Source organism: Haliotis rubra, unplaced genomic scaffold (genome assembly GCF_003918875.1).
Source record: "Haliotis rubra isolate DU_JTF1 unplaced genomic scaffold, ASM391887v1 Scf75, whole genome shotgun sequence".
NCBI classification, from domain to species: domain Eukaryota; kingdom Metazoa; phylum Mollusca; class Gastropoda; order Lepetellida; family Haliotidae; genus Haliotis; species Haliotis rubra.
In genome coordinates this window covers 308,274-331,355 of record NW_025767468.1, presented here as the reverse complement: position 1 = coordinate 331,355, position 23,082 = coordinate 308,274, and the positions used below count along the sequence as shown (strand labels likewise).

Sequence of the window (23,082 nt, the reverse complement as noted above, 5' to 3'; positions counted from 1 at the left end):
TTTCTCACACATTTACGACACACGGCACATTACCCGTGCAAAACATGCGACAGTCTGAAGAAAAGCGCGAGGACGATTATAGCCGCTCCTTGAAACGCGCTGTTTGTTATCGATTCCACACAAACGCAGACAAGTTGTGCACGTTTTATTCACCGTGTCAGCATGGATAGCACTTGAAAAGTAATAGGTAAGTATGCAGTCATAACATCTACATCTATATCTACATATCAACATGTGCATGGGATACCTTGGCGACTGTTTGTCGGCTTAATTTCCCCCTCATGATATGTCCAATAAAGAGACTACCACTGCAAAGCGTGGTTCACGCAGGTATGGGAGGCGAGAGAAGTGTGTATGGTTGCGAAAGCTATGTAAGTGTGCAAATGCCGCGTTTCCTATCGATCTGCCCTTTCCAAGTTTAGATCCGGTTCTGCACCTCTAAAGTTGGAAACAGGCAGATATTCAAATATGCATGTAAATGAAAGAGTGTGTTTTCAATGTAGTGATAAGATTTAAGTCGAACGTCATGTACTGTTGGCATGTGCGCTGTACGATGATCTACGTGAAAGTTTATATTGCCATATGTGTTTCCAGCTATCCCAACTTCTTAGATTTATGTGATAATGAAGAAATGATTTTACTATTTAAAGAACATGTTTATTTTACAGCCAAAACCTGCGTTCTTCAAAGAAGAAAACTTATTTTATGCGGCTAAATCCATAGTGTACCTTTTATCATATATGCCACTTCTGTACTTTTTACATGAGGTGAGACTTAAGGAAAATATTTGTCTGTCTTCTCAGGACGTGGACAGACGGGTTTCCTTTGATGTCGTCTGTTTTAAGTAAGGGATTAACTGGTCGGGAAGTGTTAAAATCCTAACTGTTACCGGAATTGTGAAGGTTTCGTGAGTCTGTTCACTCTGGTAGTTCACTCTGGTAAGCGTGGTTAGCATGTGACTATGATAGGTGAGTGAGTTCACTCAGAAATCGCTTGTAGTGTTGACTGATTTCATAAAATGTGTTCACTCCGATAAGTGTACACACTAGGTGAGTAATAATCACTGTCAGGAAATTGTTGCTACAGTTAGATTACAAATTACTTCTGACATTTCGAGGCGGAAGATATTTCTGCGTGAATTGACACCCATACAGAATCCTGAAGAGAAGAAGAAATGACTGGTGTTCGTGGCATCAAGTGTTGTAAATCAACTGTATCTACAGGTAACGACATCCTCTCACAACCACCCCACGCTGATCCAAATGAAACTGAGATTTGTCGATGTTTAATAACCGTGGGAACATTAGCGTCATTGCCGACACAGTGTATTATAATTTTATTAAAACTGTAAATAAACCCTTGTTTCGTTTCCTTATAATTACGCAGTCTAGCATTGCCTGAAGTCTTGCAATCACAAACTCTGTCTATTGTCTGGCGTTAATTGGCTTAGTAACCCAAAGTGGACACATTTTTCTAGACTTTGCTTTTACACGACTTAGGATGTCCACGTCCCGAGAATACCCCCTACTGGAGTACGTTAATTGCTGTAAAACCACATGTTCACTTGTGTCAGCGTGAGAGGAACAGTGTTATGGATATTGATAAACGCTACCCGAAAATACAGAGCACGAAAGTGCTTAAGTGGTCGACATGTCTTTTGGTTGCTGTTGATATTTAGATGGAAATGGTGTGTCTACCAACAGTGCAGAAAAATCCGCACTAAACTCTCGCCAGGTACCTCTATCAGTAGGCAATGCACCATAATAAAGAGCACGAAAAATGTCATTCTTTTCCGTGGAAATGGCACATGAGTTGTGTTTACTGACCGTTAAATGTGAATCACTTAATTTGTCAGCTACATGTGACGTACATTTAAATTCACATAATGTCAGTCACAGTGAACCTTTCAAATTATTTAGTTCAGGCCACAAAATTTTCTGTTTCTCTGACTGTTTGAACAAAGGGTTCTTCTGTTTTGATATTCATTGTACCTAAGTGATATTATTTAATCTACGAAAATAGGATTTTTGATGAGTATATCGAGATTTAATGACCTCCCAGTACTTCCAGTCGAAGAGCATTCAACTAGCAGTGATATGATTCATATTAACTAATACCATTACTACTTTCATGAGATATGTGAGAGATGCACAAGGCTCCAAAGAAGTACATCCAAGGAGCCCTACATCGCTGCTCGCAGCTATATTCAATCTTATATTCTTTATTCAGCAATGAGTCATATACAGATATGATACAATAAAATGATCTAAAATAAAAATGGCTCTCGTCATCTCTTCCCTTTCTTCTTGTTCTTCTTGCCGCTGGGACGTTCTATGGTTTCTTCTGCAGAGTCTGTAACTCGGAGCGCATGACCTTGTTCCTTGATGTGAGTAAATAGTTTATTCCGCGTCCCAAACTGATTTCGACACACATTACACTTGAACACCTGAAACAAACAGAACCACCATATCACACCCACAATTATTATGAGTGGGTGAGTGAGTTGGGTTTTATTCCACTTTTTGCAATATTCAAGCAATATGGTATGGAAGGCCAGAAATGGGCTTCACACATTGTACTCATATAGGGACTTGAACCCAGGCCTTTGGCATGATGAACAAACGCTATAAACCATTAGACTACCAAATCGCCCAGGCGATAATGAGTGAGTGAGTGAGTTGGGTTTAACACATTTTAGTACTATTCCAGTGAATACCAAGTGTACCCCTAATAAAAAATGACAAAATTCAGGACCCAATCATCTCCTAAACTTGTCTTGGAAGCAATTTCACTAGCTCCATCTTGTATATCACTTCTCACAGAGTTTCTCTCGCTCAACCAACAACTGTATGAGAGATCATCTGTGATTTTTGGAAAAGTTGAACTGCTTTAGTTAAGTCTTGTAATCACTGTGTTAAGCGGCCTTCACATGCCAAACTTGAGTTTGAGAATGTGAACATTCCAACAACTCGCCACCAACACCAATTCAATTCAGTTGTCAAATTGTTGTTGAGAAATAGGATTGGTCTCCATTCTCAACAACTTTTCCATCAAATTTTTGGTGTTGTCAAACTCAGATTTGACATGTGTAGTGTTTTCAAACTCTTGTTGTTCAGAAACAACCAATCGCAGTCAACAAAATTGTCACGTGATATGTTGGTCGTCTGGTCAACTCGACTTACAAAATGGTATCGCTCCAAATGTCACTAAAGTGTAACACTTTTGAAATGTGTTGTCAAACTTAAGTTTGCTGTTTGAATGCCACTTTAAGTTTAAATTTACCTGAATATATCAAGCATTCACATGATTAATTAGCGAGTTCAGCCAGATAAGTTTAGTATTCATGTGATTAAGTGTATTTTTACTTTGGTAAGGTCTAGTATTTACCCAGTTCACTTATAAATTCATAGATCTAGTATTCACTCTGGTTAGATTTTATATTCACTTTGCTTTTGTATTGCACTTAGAAGGAATCGTATTTACCTGGTTAGATTTAATATTCACCTGGTTAGGTCTAGGATCTACCTAGTCAGGTTTAAAATTCACTAAATTGAGTATTCACCTCTTTAGGTTTAGTATTGCTGGCTTTTCTGCCATCTGGCTTTGACTTTTCTGCAGGTGTGTTTTCCGTGACATCTCCATGGCAACTGTCCGTGTGACTAGTTCCACCTGGTGTGACATCACTTGCATCCTTCTCTCCAGAGGCTCCTCCCACATCTCCCTCCACTCTGCTGCCTGTACATGCCTATACAACAGAAAGCATGACGGGCTATTTTCAGAAACACGATGGCAACTCAAGTGCTAATTGTTTGTTGTTTGACATAAAACCCAGCAATATTCCCGCTGTCTACATGGTTTTGTTGAACACTTTCAGACATATTTTGATTAAGTTTTCAATTATAGGTCCCAAATCATGTATGTGTGCCTACACGCACAATACAACTGATTCACAAATCACTTTCAAATGTAAAAGGTGAGGTGAGGTGAAATTGGGTTTAACGTCGCACTTAAGAATATTTCGCTCATATGACGATGTGCATGCGTGTGTATGTGTGGCTGCTTGTACTAGCTCAGACTTAGCTGGTTTTATAGTGCTAGCTCATTGAGATACCATGCCGCAGTTAAGCATACCCCACTCAGACACATTATACTGACTCCGAGCCGCCCAGTCCTTGTACCCATTAATGCCGAGCACCAGGCAGGGCACAAGTACCATAATGTAACGTCTTTTGTTATGATGCGGCCGGGGAACGAACCTGCGACCTTCCGGGCAGACGCTCTAACCACTACACCACAGAGGCGGTCTCAAATGTAAACAGAAATCCCCTGGGGGTAATAAAGTATTGTCATGTCATTGTCATTGTCATTGTATCTCCAGTATAGCCCACATTCGGTAAAGGCCTACATTGCATCCCAGTTACAGACTGATTTACGTATCCAAGACTATTATTTAGACAATAATTATCCCAGTAATGAGTTCAGATACCTGATGTTTAATTCTGACTTGATAGATGAAAGACAAGGGCAATGACATATTTTTCAGCTATCAATGGAAGCCTATTTATCCATTCATTAATAAATGACCTCATCAGATGCCAGCTTTATCTGCTTCTTTTATCCTACTGAGAAACCTACTAGTATCATAAGTAAATAATAACCTAAAAGGGTAGGCTACTGCTTTATCAAATCAAGAGTCACTTCCTTACAGCTATTAGATAAGAACCTTGTCCTCACATTTTGACAAGTACATTTGTAAAATATGCGCGAGTGTGGTTTCAGCGATATCACTGCTGGGGACAGAAGAAATGGGCTTTACATGTTGTATCAATGATGGGAACAGAACCCATGCATTTGGTGTGCTGAGGAAATGCTTTAACCACTGGGCTACCCCGCTACCTTTTATGAAGATGGAAAGTGAGTGAGTGTGTTTAGTTTTACGCCACACTCAGCAATATTCCAGCTATATGGCGGCGGTCTGTAAATAATTGAGTCAGGACTAGACAATCCAGTGATCAACAGCATGAGCATCGAAATGCGCAGTTGGGAAACCGATGACATGTGTCAACCAAGTCAGCGAGCCTGACCACCTGATCTCGTTAGTCGCCTCTTACGACAAGCATGGGTTGCTGAAGACCAATTCTACCCTGGATCTTCATGGGGTGGTGGGGGGTGGGGGTGGGTAGAGAGAGAGGAGAAGAGTAGATCTGTAAACCCACTGAAAAGAATAGAAACTTTCAGTGCCCAATGTAGAATAACTGCAATATCTCAAAAGTTCACAAAGCTACTAAAGTAATGACCTGCCTGCGTAAACTCCAACATGACATCCCCCCTTCATGTCATCAATAAAGTCACCTTCCCATACATCCCCCAGCATGAGGCAGAGGGCACTCCTCCCTAGCTCCAGGGGTCCCATTCTCACACAGCTAGGGTTACCTCTGCCGTGTAGGACACCCATCACCTGTCACCAGACTGGGGAGACAATAGGGGCTTACAGGTACTGTCAGTCTGTACATCTGGGACTATTTCCCTACAACAACCTACCTCCGGTGTGTCACCGCTAGGGTCCTCCTTGGCCTTGTGTTTCTGCGATGTGCTGGAGTCAAACGGAGAAATATGTCAGCAATGTTGTATACAACATGGATTTCAGACTGGGTTTGGTCTTTTTAGAAAGGCAAGCGAACTGTGCTGTATATTCTGAATTTCTACCCATTGGGTTAAACCATTACCAAGTTCATAAAAATAGTATGTGCATCAGTGCAAATATTACTTTAAACAAATCTATGAATGATTTACGTAATCTGGATGGCAAAGTACTTATTGTCACATGAGTGAGTGAGTTTAGTTTTACGCCACACTCAGCAATATTCCATCTATATGGCGGCGGTCTCTAAATAATCGGGTCTGGACCAGACAATCTAGGGATCAACAGCATGAACATCGATCTACGCAATTGGGATACGATGACATGTGTCAACCCATCAGCGAGCCTGACCACCCAATCCCATTAGTCGCCTCTTACGACAAGCATGGGTTATTGTCACATGACGTCATACTTGAATTGACCTCATAGCTGAAGACATCATTCAACAATAGTTGTTTTTTGGACAGGAGATGTGATCAATCAATGGATTTTGCTACAGGGACCACAAAATGTTTAAGAACTAAAGAGTAATAAAGAAATGATTACCCATACTTCTGTGTCATGGTTACTTTACAGACATTGCGTACGAATTTTATACGTGTATTACCCTTGCTCTAGTTTAGGAAATATAGGAATTCTGACACGCATTTTCGTGAAATCTGTATGACATATATTAGGGCTGTAACGATGCATCGAACTATCGATGGATAGCAATTGTTGGGTCTCCGATAGCAATTAATCGATAGTAGAAACGAAAAACTATTGATGCATCGATAGTATGCATGACTATTGATAGTTTAGTAATTACCTTCCGTTGATAAATACACAGTGCAAAATACAGGATGTTTGGGTGCAGACTTGCAGCTTCATTGAGTTTATGTTTTAACTGTTTACTTCGTCTGGATTTCAAGTTTCTTGTCAGTTATTAAAAGAGACTGAAACTACTTCAACTTGTTTATATTTCATATAAACTATACATTAATTTGGGAAATGACTTCAAATGAGACAATTCAAGGAGAAGAAACTATTGCAATAGCTGGTCGCAGTAGATTATAGCTATCGCAATAGTATGTCGGAATAGACTATAGCTATCGCAATAGTATGTCGCAGTAGACTATAGCTATCGCAATAGTATGTTGAAATAGACTATCGCTATCGCAATAGTATGTCGCAATAGACTATAGCTATCGCAATAGTTGTTTCCCCCTCAATAGTCACCCCTAACATATATGCTTGTATAGTGATCTCCACGTGGTTGCCTTTACCTGTCTGGCGTATCCTCGGTGCCGATATCCACATCACCAAGTCTGTCTTCTAACTTCTCCATGTCTTCTTCTTCTTCCTGGATTTCAACACAAAGAAAAACGATTTTAAATAACCATGTATTCATCCAAAAACAAATCAGTTCACAGTTATTGACGTCTGCTGGTATGTATGTTTGTACACATTGCAACTTGAACTGTTGTATTTTAGCTAATGAAGCAACACATTCAGGAATCACAAGACTAAAAATCAAAACCTAAAAACTGGAGGGTCATATCTACAAACCCCCCACAAATTAATAATCAATTTACCACACACTGCATATCAGTTACAGGAACAGTGTAAGATGTGTCTTTGCAAATATTTTCTTTCAAAGTATTTCAGAGATTCACGAACACAGAATCAATACCACTAGTAGGCATGAGATGCCATGACAGCAACAGGCTACAAAATTGTTACGGTATATCTGTCTTGTTCTGAGTTGATGAGAGAAGTAGAATCTCAATACACAATTCTGATTCCACATTAATTATTTTGTCTAACCTCCTGCTGCTGTTTTTGTTGCTTCCTTTTCTTCTTCTGTTTCTTGGAGAGTCTGAAATGTAAAATGAATAGTTTAACTGTTGTGTACACATGTACACATACTTCCTGGTTTCCCTACTGCATGACTGAATGAGTGATTTGGACTTATTGACAAGTCAACAGTATTCCAGTCACGACTTGTTAGCTTGATGTGGAAGAGAGCAGACATTTCATTGCAAGTACTTTGAACAAAAAATGTTCAAGCATAATGCAGGATTCACGCACACACACGCGCGCACACACACACACACACACACATATATATATTTTTTTTCTCCATCACTTTTCATTTATGATGAAGCAATTCTTAGTAAGACTGATTTTTTGGTAATGTGTCTTGACAAAATAAAATAATGTGTTAGAAACATAAAAGGTATGCAAGCATTCAAACTTGCCATGAACGATGTTCAACAGGTTGACAGAATTTGTTGTTTTGTTAAACTTTTGGAAAACCATATCTCTCCAAGCAAGGTCTAAGGCAGCAAAAGCAGAAGTCATTTTCCATTGTCTGGCTTAACAAGTGATTGACAGGTCTGCTTTTAACACCAGCCAACATCTGCCTACACGGCTCTGCTTTACACGTCTGTTCCACACACATACCGGCAGAGGCTGGTCATCTAACCAGACCTTAATGACAGACAACCAATTTCAACATTTTCTCAATGTTTCCAATCGACAGAGTTGCCTGCTCTTTAATACAGTGACCTTCATATGATTCACGTGAATGGTATATCAAAGGATTACAGGAAACTGAATCTGTAAACACTCACAGCTGAAATGTTATACAACTTTTCATTTTCAAGTAAATTAAGTTCTTAAAGTGAATGAATGAATGAATCTACATCGTTAATAAACCTATAAAAAAAACAAATATGTAATTATAACTGCATAAACTAATCCAGGTATCATATAAATAATAAAGATTGCCAACACTGACAAAATTTGCTTTATTAATTACATATCTGACTATAAAAGAGGATCATTACACAACATGAACTACTGACAATAAACAAAACTTTATTATTATATGCACTCAATTCATATTTCCAAAACGGAAAATACATTAATTGTAAGCAAAATCTTTCTGAAACAGGAAAAATGTACTATTTTCAAAACAGGCGAATCTGAACAATTTTGACATTGACAGACAATAGCATATCAGGTTCCCTTTACATGAGGCCACTCCTTCCAATGGCTGACTAATCACTGTTGTCATGCCCGTCTGTCTATTTAGCAGACGGCCCCTATACTGCAGCAGCATAATACCGTCAGCAGACGGTCAGACGGCAAGATGGCTGGTGTTGAGAGAAGGGAATTACTGTGTGCATGTGTCCTCATTGTGTTAGACATCTTCACTTGTGCACCTATAACTGTGCCTCATGAATTTAATGAAACTTCTTCATCTGTGATAGAAACTGCTGAAAAGACAAATATTTCTGTTTCTGTGAATGTGACTGATGGGATCTCGACGACGTTATCACCTGTGGAGACTAAACTTAATGATGCATTGGGTCAGATTCAAGTATCCAACCAGCAGATTGACAGTATTCAAGAAAAGCTTTCTGCAATGTCTGAAAGTGTGTTTCATCACTGGGCAATATTTCAACGTGTGTATACTGAAATTGGTGCAATGTTGAATCTAGGAACATCAGAACCAAGAAAGATAGAAACAGTGACCTCCGGTACCAATTCTCAAACACAGAACAGTGACCCTGGATCGAAGGACTGGATTCTGCACACCACCTCCAAGGACAAATCTGAGGACAATTCCACTGAGAATGTGAGTCAGGAAGTGTTCAATAAGCCACAGTCGGATCAAGGATTCAATGCCAGAAATTCAGGAATGGGAATTCCAGGAGGCACCAGACAGTTTGGTGAGATGTCTAGTCAGCCTGGTAATTCGAACACCCAGAGATTGGGAGAGAGGCACATGCTGCCTGAAGACCCTGGTGAGTTGCCCCATAGAATGTTCGAACCTCTTGTTGTGGAAGAATTTGAAGTTAACTCAGCAGAAAACAACAGCACTGAAGTTCTGATTAATGGCCAAGTTGTAGTTAATGCTGGTCTTGTGGAATCAGGGGAAAATGATGATAACAGCACATCGGTGGAAAGTGCTGACATATCACATGAACTGTATGATTATGATGATGTTTATAACATTGGATACAATGGTGGGCCAGGTCTTGGAGGAAGTCTCGGTAATGTTGGCTGGAATGGTCAGAATTCTGGAACTGGACTTGGCTGGAATGGTGGAACTGCAGGAATTGGAAATAATGGCCAAACTGGAACTAATGGAGGAAATTTACATGCAGACTCTGGGTAAGGTGGGAGTGCAGGTGGGATTAATGGAGGTAATATCATGCATACTGGCCAAGGCAATGGAGGAAGTGGAGGACAGATTGAGGTAATACGGGTCATAACAACCAAGGATATAGAAGCTGGGGACATTATGGACACAACACTGGATATGGTGGCAATATGGGAAATACTGGTTTCAGAAATGGTGGTTTTGCAAATAGTGGTACCACAGGTGCCAGGTTTGGAAATAATGGTGGCAATGGTGGCCTTCTTGGAAATAGTGGTGGTAGAGCAGGTAACAGAGGTGGCAATGCTGGTGGCAATCTTGGAAATACTGGCAGTGATGCAGGAAATGGAGGGGGCAGTGGTGGCTATAATGGTGTTAATGATGGTGGCAATCTTGGAAATACTGGTGGTGTTCTTGGAAATACAGACAGCAATGCAGGAAACAATGGTGGCAATGATGGAAACAATGGTGGCAATGCTGGAAGCAACAGTGGCAATTTCGGAAATACTGGTGGTAATACAGGAAACAGTGGAGGTAATACACAACATAGAGGTCATCTTGGTACAAACAGTGGAAATCCTGGCAACCCAAGAACAGAATCAGGCCAAGGTGGCAGTGCAGGAACAGGGGTTGGTGGAAATCCTCCTAGCGTGGGAGAGAATGGAGGGCAAACTGGGGGCACTGGAGAAGGAAATAGTGGCATGTATAATAATAATGGCCAATGGATGCCCAACAACCCTGAAGGGATGTTTAATCCAGGTCAAGGTGGCAGAGGTCACAGGTATTTTGGTCCAAGGGGTTACTATGGCAACAGTGAGAACAACCAATTCGAAAATGAGAATGAATATGAGGCTGAATATGAACCTGAACATGAAGAAGAAAGAGTCTTCCCGGGAGGCTATCCTAACCCTTGGTTGTTTAATATGGGTAGAAGACCTGTGACCAATGCCGGCAATTTGGGATCATGGAATCCAAATTTTGCCGGGAATGGATATGGTTATGCTTGGGGTCCTGGAGGAATGGGATGGCTGGGTTGGATGAGGCCTAGAGGACCATATGGTTGGGGATTACCAGGCAGAGGTGGTCAGTTTCCGGGCATGAACAGTGGAGTTCCTGGTACACGCTGGAATATGGGCAGTGGGTTGCCTGGACAAGGGTCTGGACCAGGATATCCTGGAGGCCAAGGAACAGGCAGGGCAGGTGGACCTCTGGCGAATGGGGAAAACAGCACTAATAATACTGGCATCAATGGTGAAGCTACAAATGAGACCATCGCTGAAGCAGAGAACCCTGGCAACGGAACTGTCGATGGTTCACAGGGAGAAGCCAATGGCACTGTTGTGGATGGGTTTGAAGAAAGAAATGAGACAAATCAAGATCGACAGAATGGCAGAAATGAGACAATTGATGACATGTTTGGTATTGCAAATGAAACAGCTGAGGACATCTTGGCTGAGAGAAATGAAACAATTGAAGAAATTTTACAAAACCGAAATGAAACAATTGATGAAATGATAAGGGACCTGAATGAAACTCTTGAAGAAAGATTACAAGAGATCAATGAGACACTGCAATTGGAGGAGCTATTCCCCTACAATGGAACTGTCTTCAAAGAACCAGGAATCAACATGGAGGATGGGAATGAAACATACGAAGCAGGTGAGACTGAGTTCGAGAATGCTGACAATGACCTTAGCGGTACCAATGAAACCGACATTGAACCATATCGAGATAATGTGGTGACTGGTGAAAGTCAGTTTGAGAGGTATGTTGATGGCACAGGACTTTCTGCCAACTTTTCTACATCACACATGAGCAGTCCTATCATTCAGGCAGAATACCTCCAACCAAACACCTCCAACCCAATTAGCTCAACTGACCCCATCATAAACTCTAACACATCCAATACAAGTATACAGCCTACAGATACTGCTAATGACCCCTTACTGCAGCCTTCAAACAAGGGAGATAATCCTGCTGTGCAAGGTAAAGCTGGAAGTGATGCTGGGTCAGTTTCAGCTGGAGATGCTGCAGGTGACCATTTATTGTCGAAGAAGGGAGATAACCCTGCACTGCAAGATGGAGTTGGGAGTGATACTGTGAGTGTCCCAGACATCAAGACTCAAATGACTGGCAGCTACTACAGCATCCCTGTTGACAGATCGGCTGCTAGACTCCAGGAAAAGAAGGCAGCATCTACAAGAAGCACAAGGAGAAGGACAACCTGCGCCAGAGGAAGAGTGTGTCAAGCAACCACCACATGGCACTGGAGGACCACCAGGACAAAGTTGGCAACTTGCTGATGACTTCTCAGTATGGTGATGTCAGTCCAAAAGATCTTGAAACATACCGCAAAGTTGAAAACCATTATGATGAACTTGATCTAGACGTGCCAGAAGTTGATGCAACATCAAAAGACACTGATCTTGACATGGATGGTGATATTGTAAATCAAGGCAACAATTATGATCCTGATGAAAGTATTAGAGAAAAGACGAGGTATAAGAGGCATGTAAACTTTCCTGGTCACACACTGACTCGTAGGCAGTTCGAATTTCACAAAGATAAACTGTCCCATGTTCCAAGATCCCAAACACATAACCGAGGTCAACAGAAAGACAATCGCTACACTCAACCTGCTCCAGTCAAGACTGACAGAGTGTCTACAAGACCAGAGCTCGCCCGTCTGGAGGTCGGAGACAGTTATGACTCAATGACCAGTGATGAAAGCAGAGGATTTGATTCAAGTCAAGGAATGACATCTTCTCTTTCAAAGGAGTCTCTTCAGTTCATCAGCAGGGATTCACGCTACTCAAGTAATGAGGACAGAAAAGATGCAAGGTCATCCCAAAGTTTCAGTGATTCCTTTGACCTTGATAATTCCTTTGACCTTGACCTTTCTGATGACTCTGGTTGGAGGTATCGAAATGGACAGAACAAGCTAAAGGAAATTGATGATCAGATGAAATCAATCAGAAGCAAACTTAGAAGTGTGATGAAGAAGTACGTGACAACTAACAAAGTTGGCAACATAAAAACATTGACAGCCTCTAAAATCAATTTGTATCCCAAAATCAATGACGTTTTAAAGGCTGTAGTTGAAAGTATCAACCCAAACAAAAATAGCAAATCCAAAAGTCATGAGTGGAAATTACCAAAGTGATGTGTACCTGCAATCAAAATAAAGATCCTCAACATCTTGACAGTAACTCTGATCAAATAACATAATTGCTTGTATTCACATGGTCCAAATAATCTGAAAACCAAATTTGAATAAACAAATCTTCAGTACTTGCTCACCTTTTTATGGATAAGACAAAATGAAAGGAAACAGCTTCAAAAATTAAACAAATTATAAATGTTGAATTTTAAAATTAAATGCTCAGTTGCTCAGAATAGTCTCTTCTGAGGATGACAAAACCTAACCTGGCTTAAGTAGTAATAGAGACTCCTGGAGAAAGAAGGCTGCATTTAGTGATCACAAGCTGGGAACTTTGACTAGATAAATGCAAGTACTTTGTAGTTTGCATTTATGTACTGACTATGACCATTTCAAGTAAATGTTTACTATGTTTTGAAAAGGAAGATGAAGAGGGCTATGCAACCCACCCCTGATGATTTTATGAGCTGATGCATGTACACATTACTGAAAAAAAAAATGGATTTCCTGCACTAAAAACAGTGGTAATTCCTTTGCAAAGATACTAACTTATTTAAATCATGTATCTCAATGTGTGACATTAAACTACTGGGTTTTTTTTTAAATTACTCTTTTCCTGAAATATTTGGATTGTCTTCAACATGGATATTGAAGTAAGTCAAACTGATCTCAAATAACTAACCTCTTGCACCCACATTACTCATACCAAATATGCAATAGTAAAAGTCTGAATGTGAACAGTCTAAAAGTTTACATATTAAGCTTTTGATGTGTTGGATATTGAATGAAATTTCCAAACCAATAATAATGATTAATGACATGATAGATTTCAGTCCAGACTTATAATATATCTTCTAAATGTTTGAAAAATTGCTGTACTAATATTGTACATACATTTACTAAATGACTGAAAAAAGTTCAAACATATTTCCTCACCATCATCAATAACTGAATATAATCAACATTTTTGCTACACATCTGCATGTACTATTTATCCAGTACAACATGCTGTAGATATGATATAATTCTAAGAAAATGATAATCAGGTTATGCTGTATGTTTATGTTGATGTAGCCTTAGGGACCGTTTATAATTTATGCCTGGGTGGGGTGGGGTGGGTGTGGGTGATGATGATGATGATGATGATGATTTTTATGGAGAAGCAGGTACAATGGGACCCCTAAAATTTACGTGCATTACAAAGTAAGTGACAACCCCACCCCACCCCACCCATGTCATGTCATGTACAAAATCAATGACCCCCCTTCCCATAATTTTGAAGCATGATTATTTAATATTTTTTACTTACAAAATTGCTGATCACCCCAGTACATGTGTACAAAATTGCTGACCCCCCATACCTCCCCAGAACAAAATGGGTGACACCCCCCACACACCCCTTAAAATCATCATCACCACCCTAGCCGTAAATTATGAACAGTGCCTTATCATCTGACTTTTGTAAATACATGTATGTTTTAAGAGGGATTTATCTATGCCACCAAAATAAGTGCCATGGCAACCAAACCAAGAAAACATCATCATTATTTTCTTTTAAGTTTGTATTTTTTTTCGAAATTTGGAGGAATTATTGCATTCCATGTAAAAGTGTGAAACTGCCCTCGACCATTCTCTATTTTTGTTATTACGTTCTGTCACCTCAAGAAAAGCATATAATTGGTTATCATTGGTCTAAACTAATACTACAAATATCAGAGAATTTGTAATTCCAGTAAAAGAATTTTGATGCCATTGGCTTTAGATCTGGCACTGCATATCAGCATTTAGGCAAGTTTAGATAAATCCCTGTAAATAAATATGTTAATCATAGAACAAACAAAGTGGGATTAGAGCCTGTATGTTAAGTATAGTATACTAGATAGAGCCAGTATGTTAAGTATAGTATACTAGATAGAGCCAGTATGTTAAGTATAGTATAGGGGCGGTGGGGTAGCCTAGTGGTTAAAGCGTTGGTTTGTCACGCCGAAGACCCGGGTTCGAATCCCCACATGGGTACAATGTGTGAAGCCCATTTCTGGTGTCCCCAGCCGTGATGTTGCTGGAATATTGCTAAAAGCGGCGTAAAACCAAACTCAGTCAGTCAGTCTGTCTGTAAGTATAGTATACTAGATAGAGCCAGTACATGGAACACATATACTAGATAGAGTTATTACTATCATGAGGGAGTTAACCTAATAAAGAAAGAATAGAAAAACAACTAAAAAATAACCCACGCTACTTTTACTGTTCAACCTTTGCCAAAGACCTCACCTAACTAGTTTTGTTCCATGCAATATAGTATACCTAGGAGAGACAGAATATGGTTTGTATCCAAACTGCATTAAAATAGCAGTATTCTTCTGTCAGTTCCAAAAAGACCACATGAAGACAACTCTTTCTTATTATTTGTTTAAGAATTTTACCAACCAGAGTAGAAAATAATATAGACATACAACAAAAACAACTTCCTGTCAAATACAAATACAAATTGTAAAAAAATGAGGCATACAAAAAAAATTCAATCATTTTAGTTCAACCAAACTAATTGACTTGGAAACAATGTTCAAACTATTTACTGTACTAGTAAGTGAGTGAGTGAGTGAGGTTCTATGCCGCTTTTAGTGATATTGCAGCAAGATCAAAGCGGGGGACACCAGAAATGGGCTTCACACACTGTAGGGGAATCAAACCCAAGTCTTAAGCACGCTGAGGGAACGCTTTAACCATTAGGCTACCCCACCACCCCTTTATTGTACTAAAAAATGTGACAATTTTTTTTCATCTTGAACAGGAAGCAAACTGGTTTTATTAATACATCATTAAGATCTTCTGAAGTGACGTGTTACATCTGCATGTCCGTCACAAGCCAACCACATTAATTTAACATGGCATCAATCATACAGTATAGACCAACATCATTCCATTTTATTATTTACTCTGTGTTGAGATGTATATATAGAATAGTATTGTCTAAGTGTAGATGAGATTTACCCTATTATTCCAGCCTGTGTAGTATGTAACAGAATACATATACTACTCAAATTAAGTTGAGGACCACCTGATTCTTTCATTTTATTTGATCTATCATGCCATATCATATCTATAGTTGTATGAAAGAATTTGGTTCAAAACCTGTTTAATACATACATGACTGCTGTTGGTGCCATGACAGGATAACCAAAGTAAGATGGAACAATCATGTGGTTCTTCACTGTTTTTGTGTAGTATACCGTATATGACCGACTATAAGTCGGATCCGACTATAAGTCGGGCCCCTTTCTCAACCCTCTAAATTCTTGCCAAAACCATGTAACTCAAGTATAAGTCGGCCCCTTTCCCCGTACGAATCGGTATCGCTGCCTCAATCTTCACGCTTGGACACGATGTTTAATGCGAAAATAAATGCATGAAGCATTTTTGTCACAGGTCAAAACCTAGCACGATACGTCAAATAAATCCCATAACTTATGTATAGGTAGCGAGTTCTTGCTTAATATGTTCAGAATAGCATTATTTTACCCAAAACTTTCGTCTAAATCTAAAGGTTTTCGTTTACGAGGACGGTATCCATTGCCGTAATATGATTTGCTGCCTTAGGTCACGTGTCTGGTTTTGACCAATCACGACCCTTATAGCAGACTGTGGCGAATTTTTTGGGTAGATTAATGAACTCAAGTATAAGTCGGGTCTGATTTTTTACCTACATTTTCTGGTATCAAATTTCCGACTTATAGTCGGTCATATACGGTACATGTATGAGCTATTATGTCATTATTCCATTGAGTAGCATCAAACTGAGAATCATCAACATACAACTTAGAAAGAACATACCAATCATGTTATTTCTTTATGACTTCTACATCACTTCATGTCACATATTTCTTTCTATAAACAGCTGTTTGTAATAAAAAAATAGTTGAACTTACTTTTGTTTTAATAATTTTATCGCACTGTCAGGATTTAATGATGGATGTTGATCACTTGTTTGCTTTATAATACATCACAGTGAAATATTTCACAAAGTAAGTTGATCATCACGTGTGTCTTGGAATAACATTGAAAGGGTCATAGTAGGGTAATAGACTAAGAGATACGTACCCCTGGTAGCCTTCTGTTTACAGATATGAACCCTAGTGGAAACTGTGATGCAGAAATATCATGTGGTGCAGCATGGTGGTGCGGTGGGATGCGGTGCGGTGCGGTGCGGTGCGGTGCGGTGCGGTGCGGTCGCGGTGCGGTGGTGCGGTGCGGTGCGCGATGCGGTGCGGTCGCGGTCGCGGTGCGATGCGGTGCGGTGCGGTGCGGTGCGGTCGGGTGCGGTGCGGTGCGGTCGCGGTGCGGTGATGCGGTCGCGGTGCGCGCGATGCGATGCGATCGCGATGCGCGAGAGAGTTTAGTTTTACGCCGCTTTTAGCAATATTCCAGCAATATCACGGCGGGGGACACCAGAAATGGACTTCACACATTGTACCCATGTGGGGAATCGAACCCGGGTATTCAGCGTGATGAGCAAACTCTTTAACCACTAGGCAACCCCACCGCCCGCGAGGCGAGGTGAGGTGAGTTGAGTTGATATTAGGTGATGTGATGTGATGTGATGTGATGTGATGTGATGTGATGTGATGTGATGTGATGTGATGTGATGTGATGTGATGTGATGTGATGTGATGTGATGTGATGTGTGATGTGATGTGATGTGATGTGAGGTGAGGTGAGGTGAGGTGAGGTGAGAACACTGCACCTATATACCAATGTCCAAGCATATGTGTGTTAAGTGCTTGTGCTTGTTTTACAGTGTAGTCCACTGACATGCCACACCACATTTATATCATGAGGCCCCAGTCAGACACATTACACTGACGCCAAGACATGAATGCTGAGCACCAGACAGGGAAATAAAAAGTACCATTTTTAACTTAATAGCCAGGGATTGAACCACTGACCACTCTGTGTGGACACTCCACTACACCACAGAGGAGGTGTACAGAAATTACAAGCTGACCACTGCACAGCAAAAAAAGGGACTGACGGGTCCATGGTGAAGCCACTGTAACCCTACTTGTTCTTGTGGGTATCCCTGGGAAGATCCACTGCACTACTTTACTAGAGTTAAACATGGACGTAGGAACTGCATAAGTCTACTCACAAACTTGACTGGTTAAAAAAATAGTACAAATTTCAACTCCTTTACTCACAGGAATGACAAGTCTTTATGGACGATCAACTTCTTTATTGTGTGATAGCAACATTTCGCATCTTGCTTGTAAACGGTATAAGTATCTATACCGAAACGTCGCTATCATACAATAAAGAAGTTGATCATCCATAAAGACTTGTCATTCCTATTACTTGCAACTTCTAGAATGCCTCTCAAACAGTTCCTTTACTCACTTCTGTTTACTGTCCTGAGTGTAGCTGTCATTCAGATCAATGTCGTCTGCTGCTGGTATCCCATCAGCCATCTCTCCCAGCTCTTCTTCTTCCTGTTCCATGTGTGCCTTCAGTATTGCTACAAGATCCTTGTGCTTCTTGGACTTTTCATGATTTGCATACCTAGGTCAGAAAGTAGGTCAAATCTTGTAACTTGATCATTTTTCAAAATGTTTTTAAGTAAAATTCAAATGTGTTTAGTTTCAAATCAAACAAAAATTAACAGATCAATAGAATGACCACAACATGGCCTGACCTTTATAGAAGCTAGAGTGAGTGAGTGAGTAAGTATGGTTTTATGTCACTTTTACCAACATTTCCAGCAATATCACAGCGGGGACACCAGAAATGGGCTTCACACACTGTACCTATGTGGGGAATCAAACCTTGTCTACGGCATGAGAGGCGAACACTTTAACCACTAGGCTACCCCATCCTTACACCAACTAGACTGACTGACTGAGTTTGGTTTTACGCTGCTTTTAGCAATATTCCAGCAACATCACGGCGGGGAACACCAGAAATGGGCTTCACACATTGTACCCATGTGGGGATCTTCTTCGCAAAATAACGCTTTAACCACTAGGCTACCCCACCGCCCCTTCACCAACTAGAAAAAACACTGGAACAATTAGATCTTCTGCAACACTTGTCTCAAGTACCTCCCCACACAAACTGTCCAAAAATGACAGTAACACAGACTCAAATGTAACATACCCACCGAGTCAGTCATTAAAATGTTTGCATTGTCAAACACTTATCATCAGTAAGCAAGTGTATCATGCCCCATTCAAACATATGATACCTTTTCACCACAATGTCATTTACACATCTCTCAAGCAGGATTTCTCTTGTAATTAAGTGTAATCTGATTGGATACCTATTTTTAGCATTGTGTACCTCTAGCACGGTTCACAATGAAGACATGTTTACAAATGGGAATGGGGTGTTTATCAATACAGAACTGATACATAATACACTGGGTGAGTAAAGATGAATACTTCTTTCAAGTTAAAAAACTGGCAGACTTACGCCTTTTCACTTTTGAAAGCTTTATTGCAGGCGATACAGAACAGGTCGTCATAGTAGTCCTCTTCTTCTTCCTCCTCCAAAATGGGGACATCATCACCCTCAGCAGGGACACCTTCAACATCATCATCATCATCAATAGTATATATTCTCTCTACTTACAACCTGATGAAGTGATGTCACAATTTACCTGTCTATGCATACAACCTTTCGTCCCGTGTGGGAGTAACCACGGATGTCTGAATTTCGGACCTTGTCCATGACATGAGGTTATCACCATAAACAAAGTGGATCCCTCCACGCCCTGTACACATGCATCACCAAATGTCACAGAGTAGGAGGCAGGTTGGAGGCGAGATCTGCACACCTTAACATGTACAAGCACTGCGGAGAGTTCAACACAACACAAGTTAGAAACTATAGGGCCCGTAAGTAGGTCACGGCACTTTGTGAGACCAGTGACAAACAACGTACACTTGGTCCGGTCTAGTAAAGTCATATTTGGAGGTCGCACAATTTGGAACCAGAACTGGTTCTTGAATATATGCTTGTCACCGGAAATCTGAAACCGAAGTAAGGTGGGCCCCCGCCTCGTATCTCAATTGGTAAGTTGGAGCTGGGAACCAAGCTTAGTACCAGAAGTAGTGCCCCACGAGATTGACAGGCCCTATTGTTACGTCAAACACAGACATGGACAAAGGGAGATAACTCTTGAAAGAAAAGATGTAATTTCACAGGGGATATCTGAAAGAAGACTTCACAAATCTAAAAGTCTTTCATACAGAACCTTAAACAAATATACCCAATACCCATGATGGGTGATAAGAATATTTTGCTTGTGTTGAGAATTTCAAGGCAATTACAGCTCTGCAGATTTGTTTAGTCTGAAAATGAAGAAAGTCCCTGGGCTACTTTTTCATTATATTTTATGAACATAATTTACGAACTGTTTTTTTCTATAAAATATGTTCATTTCAGAGACTAGATGTTAGTCTACAAAGCTAACACAATTTGAACTTATTTTGACAATTGAAAAAATACATATGCAAGTGTGGCAGCTTACTTGCAAGAACTAATCTACATGTCGAATACGTTGAAGGATATATGTAGAGCAACAACCCAAATAATTGGGGTTTAGAAGTAAACCAGTACTAACCTTCCCTTCCCCCCTCCTCATCTCGCTCCGCTCCAAAGTGCTCGTCTACACTGGCCTCCAGCTGACGGAGGTCATCCTCCAGGGCCGACATGGCAGACCAGCCTGTTTCCTTGTAGTTCTCCATCCGCCTGACATCAAACAGTCAATAATTAATGTGGTTGGCTGCAGTGATGTAGTAAATTAGTTTTAGTGATACTTTTTTTATCATAGCATGCCAGCTTAATGTGGGGTTGGGTTGGAAGGCAGGATGGTGGAAGGATGTTTTGTTTATTGTTTAATGCTGCACTGAGCAATATGACAGCAGTCCAGACCAGACAATCCAGTGATTGACATCATGAACAATGTTCCAGCTATATGATAGTGGTCTGTAATAATGACATGCATCAACTCTGTGAACCTGACCACTCAATCCCGTTAGTTGTCTCATAGGACAAGCATGGGTTGCTCAAGACTAATTCCAACCTGGATCTTCATGGGTCAGGTATCCCTAAGTAACGCAGGTTCATATACTGACACCCGTGAAGGTCCGGGTTAGAATGAACCTTCAGTAACCCATGCTTGTCGTAAGAGGCGACTAACGGGATTGGGTGGTCAGGCTCGCTGACTTGGTTGACACATGTCATCAGTTCCCAATTGCGCAGATCGATGCTCATGCTGTTGATCACTGGATTATCTTGTACAGATTTATTTACAGACCGCCACCATATAGCTGGAATATTGCTGAGTGCAGCGTAAAACTAAACTCAGTCACTCATGAGTGAGTCAGTCAGTCAGTTTGGTTTTACGACACTTTTAGCACTATTCCAGCAATATCACGACAGGGGACACCAGAAATGGGCTTCACACATTGTACCCATGTAGGGAATCGAACCCGGGTCTTCAGTGTGACGAGTGAATGCATTAACCACTAGGCTAACCCAACCACCACGCACGCACGCACGCGATACGCACGCATACGCCGCATGCGCGCGCGCGCGCGCGCGACGCGCGCGCCTGCCGCGCCGCGCCGCGCCGCGCGCGCGACGCGACGCCTTGCGCACGCCGCGCGACGCGACGCACGCACGCACGCACGCGCACGCACACACACACACACACACACACCACGACCAGTTAACTACCCTATTGTATAAGGTCGAATCCAGGAATTCAAACCAAGATCTGTGGAACATGTTAGTGATAAGGGACAGAACTCAGTAAAACGTACCATCGCACATTAGAAGAACGACTGATCCAACCACTACTCCCCAGTACTGACCTGTCGACAATACTAGCATAAGTGCTATTTGTGTAAAGTTCACATGTCAGATAGTATGGGCCCATTTATTGTTTGTTGTTTAATGTCATACTAAGCAAATTCCAAATAAATGAGAGCTGCCTGAAAATAATTGATACAATGTTCAAGTGATTCACCGAGTCTGACTTCCTGATCCGTCAGGGTACAATGCTCAACTGATTCACCGAGTCTGACTTCCTGATCCGTCAGGGTACAATTCTCAACTGATGCACCGAGTCTGACTTCTTAATCCGACAATGCTCAACTGATTCAATCCTTCTTAATCCGTCAGGGTACAATGCTCAACTGATTCACCGAGTCTGACTTCTTAATCCGTCAGGGTACAATGCTCAACTGATTCACCGAGTCTGACTTCCTGATCCATCATGGTACAATGCTAAACTGATTCACCGAGTCTGACTTCCTGATCCATCAGGGTACAATGTTTAACTGATTCACCGAGTCTGACTTCCTGATCCATCAGGGTACAATGCTCAACTGATTCACCGAGTCTGACTTCCTGATCCGTCAGGGTACAATGTTTAACTGATTCACCGAGTCTGACTTCCTGATCCGTCAGGGTACAATGCTCAACTGATTCACCAAGTCTGACTTCCTGATCCATCAGGGTACAATGCTCAACTGATTCACCGAGTCTGACTTCCTGATCCGTCAGGGTACAATGTTTAACTGATTCACCAAGTCTGACTTCCTGATCCATCAGGGTACAATGCTCAACTGATTCACCGAGTCTGACTTCCTGATCCATCAGGGGTACAATGCTCAACTGATTCACCGAGTCTGACTTCCTGATCCGTCAGGGTACAATGCTCAACTGATTCACGAGTCTGACTTCCTGATCCATCATGGTACAATGCTAAACTGATTCACCGAGTCTGACTTCCTGATCCATCAGGGTACAATGTTTAACTGATTCACCGAGTCTGACTTCCTGATCCGTCAGGGTACAATGCTCAACTGATTCACCGAGTCTGACTTCCTGATCCGTCAGGGTACAATGCTCAACTGATTCACGAGTCTGACTTCTGATCCATCACAATGCTCAACTGATTCACCGAGTCTGACTTCCTGATCTGTCAGGGTACAATGCTAAACTGATTCACCGAGTCTGACTTCCTGATCCATCAGGGTACAATGCTCAACTGATTCACCGAGTCTGACTTCCTGATCCGTCAGGGTACAATGCTCAACTGATTCACCGAGTCTGACTTCCTGATCCGTC

At 41.1% G+C, this 23,082-nt stretch overlaps 1 protein-coding gene across 1 annotated transcript in view; it reads right to left on the bottom strand.

The window, feature by feature from the left end:
* Window positions 1-2,205: 2,205 nt before the first annotated feature.
* LOC124260113 (dnaJ homolog subfamily C member 21-like) overlaps window positions 2,206-23,082 on the bottom strand; it is a 29,511-nt gene continuing 8,634 nt past the window's right edge. The window contains exons 8-15 of the mRNA XM_046694360.1: window positions 20,567-20,694; window positions 19,414-19,525; window positions 18,343-18,504; window positions 7,448-7,499; window positions 6,907-6,983; window positions 5,542-5,593; window positions 3,563-3,745; window positions 2,206-2,446 (exon numbers count right to left, since the gene is read on the bottom strand). Coding sequence (XP_046550316.1) covers window positions 2,288-2,446; window positions 3,563-3,745; window positions 5,542-5,593; window positions 6,907-6,983; window positions 7,448-7,499; window positions 18,343-18,504; window positions 19,414-19,525; window positions 20,567-20,694 — 925 coding nt within the window. The 3' untranslated portion in view covers window positions 2,206-2,287. The remainder of the gene's footprint in view (window positions 2,447-3,562; window positions 3,746-5,541; window positions 5,594-6,906; window positions 6,984-7,447; window positions 7,500-18,342; window positions 18,505-19,413; window positions 19,526-20,566; window positions 20,695-23,082) is intronic.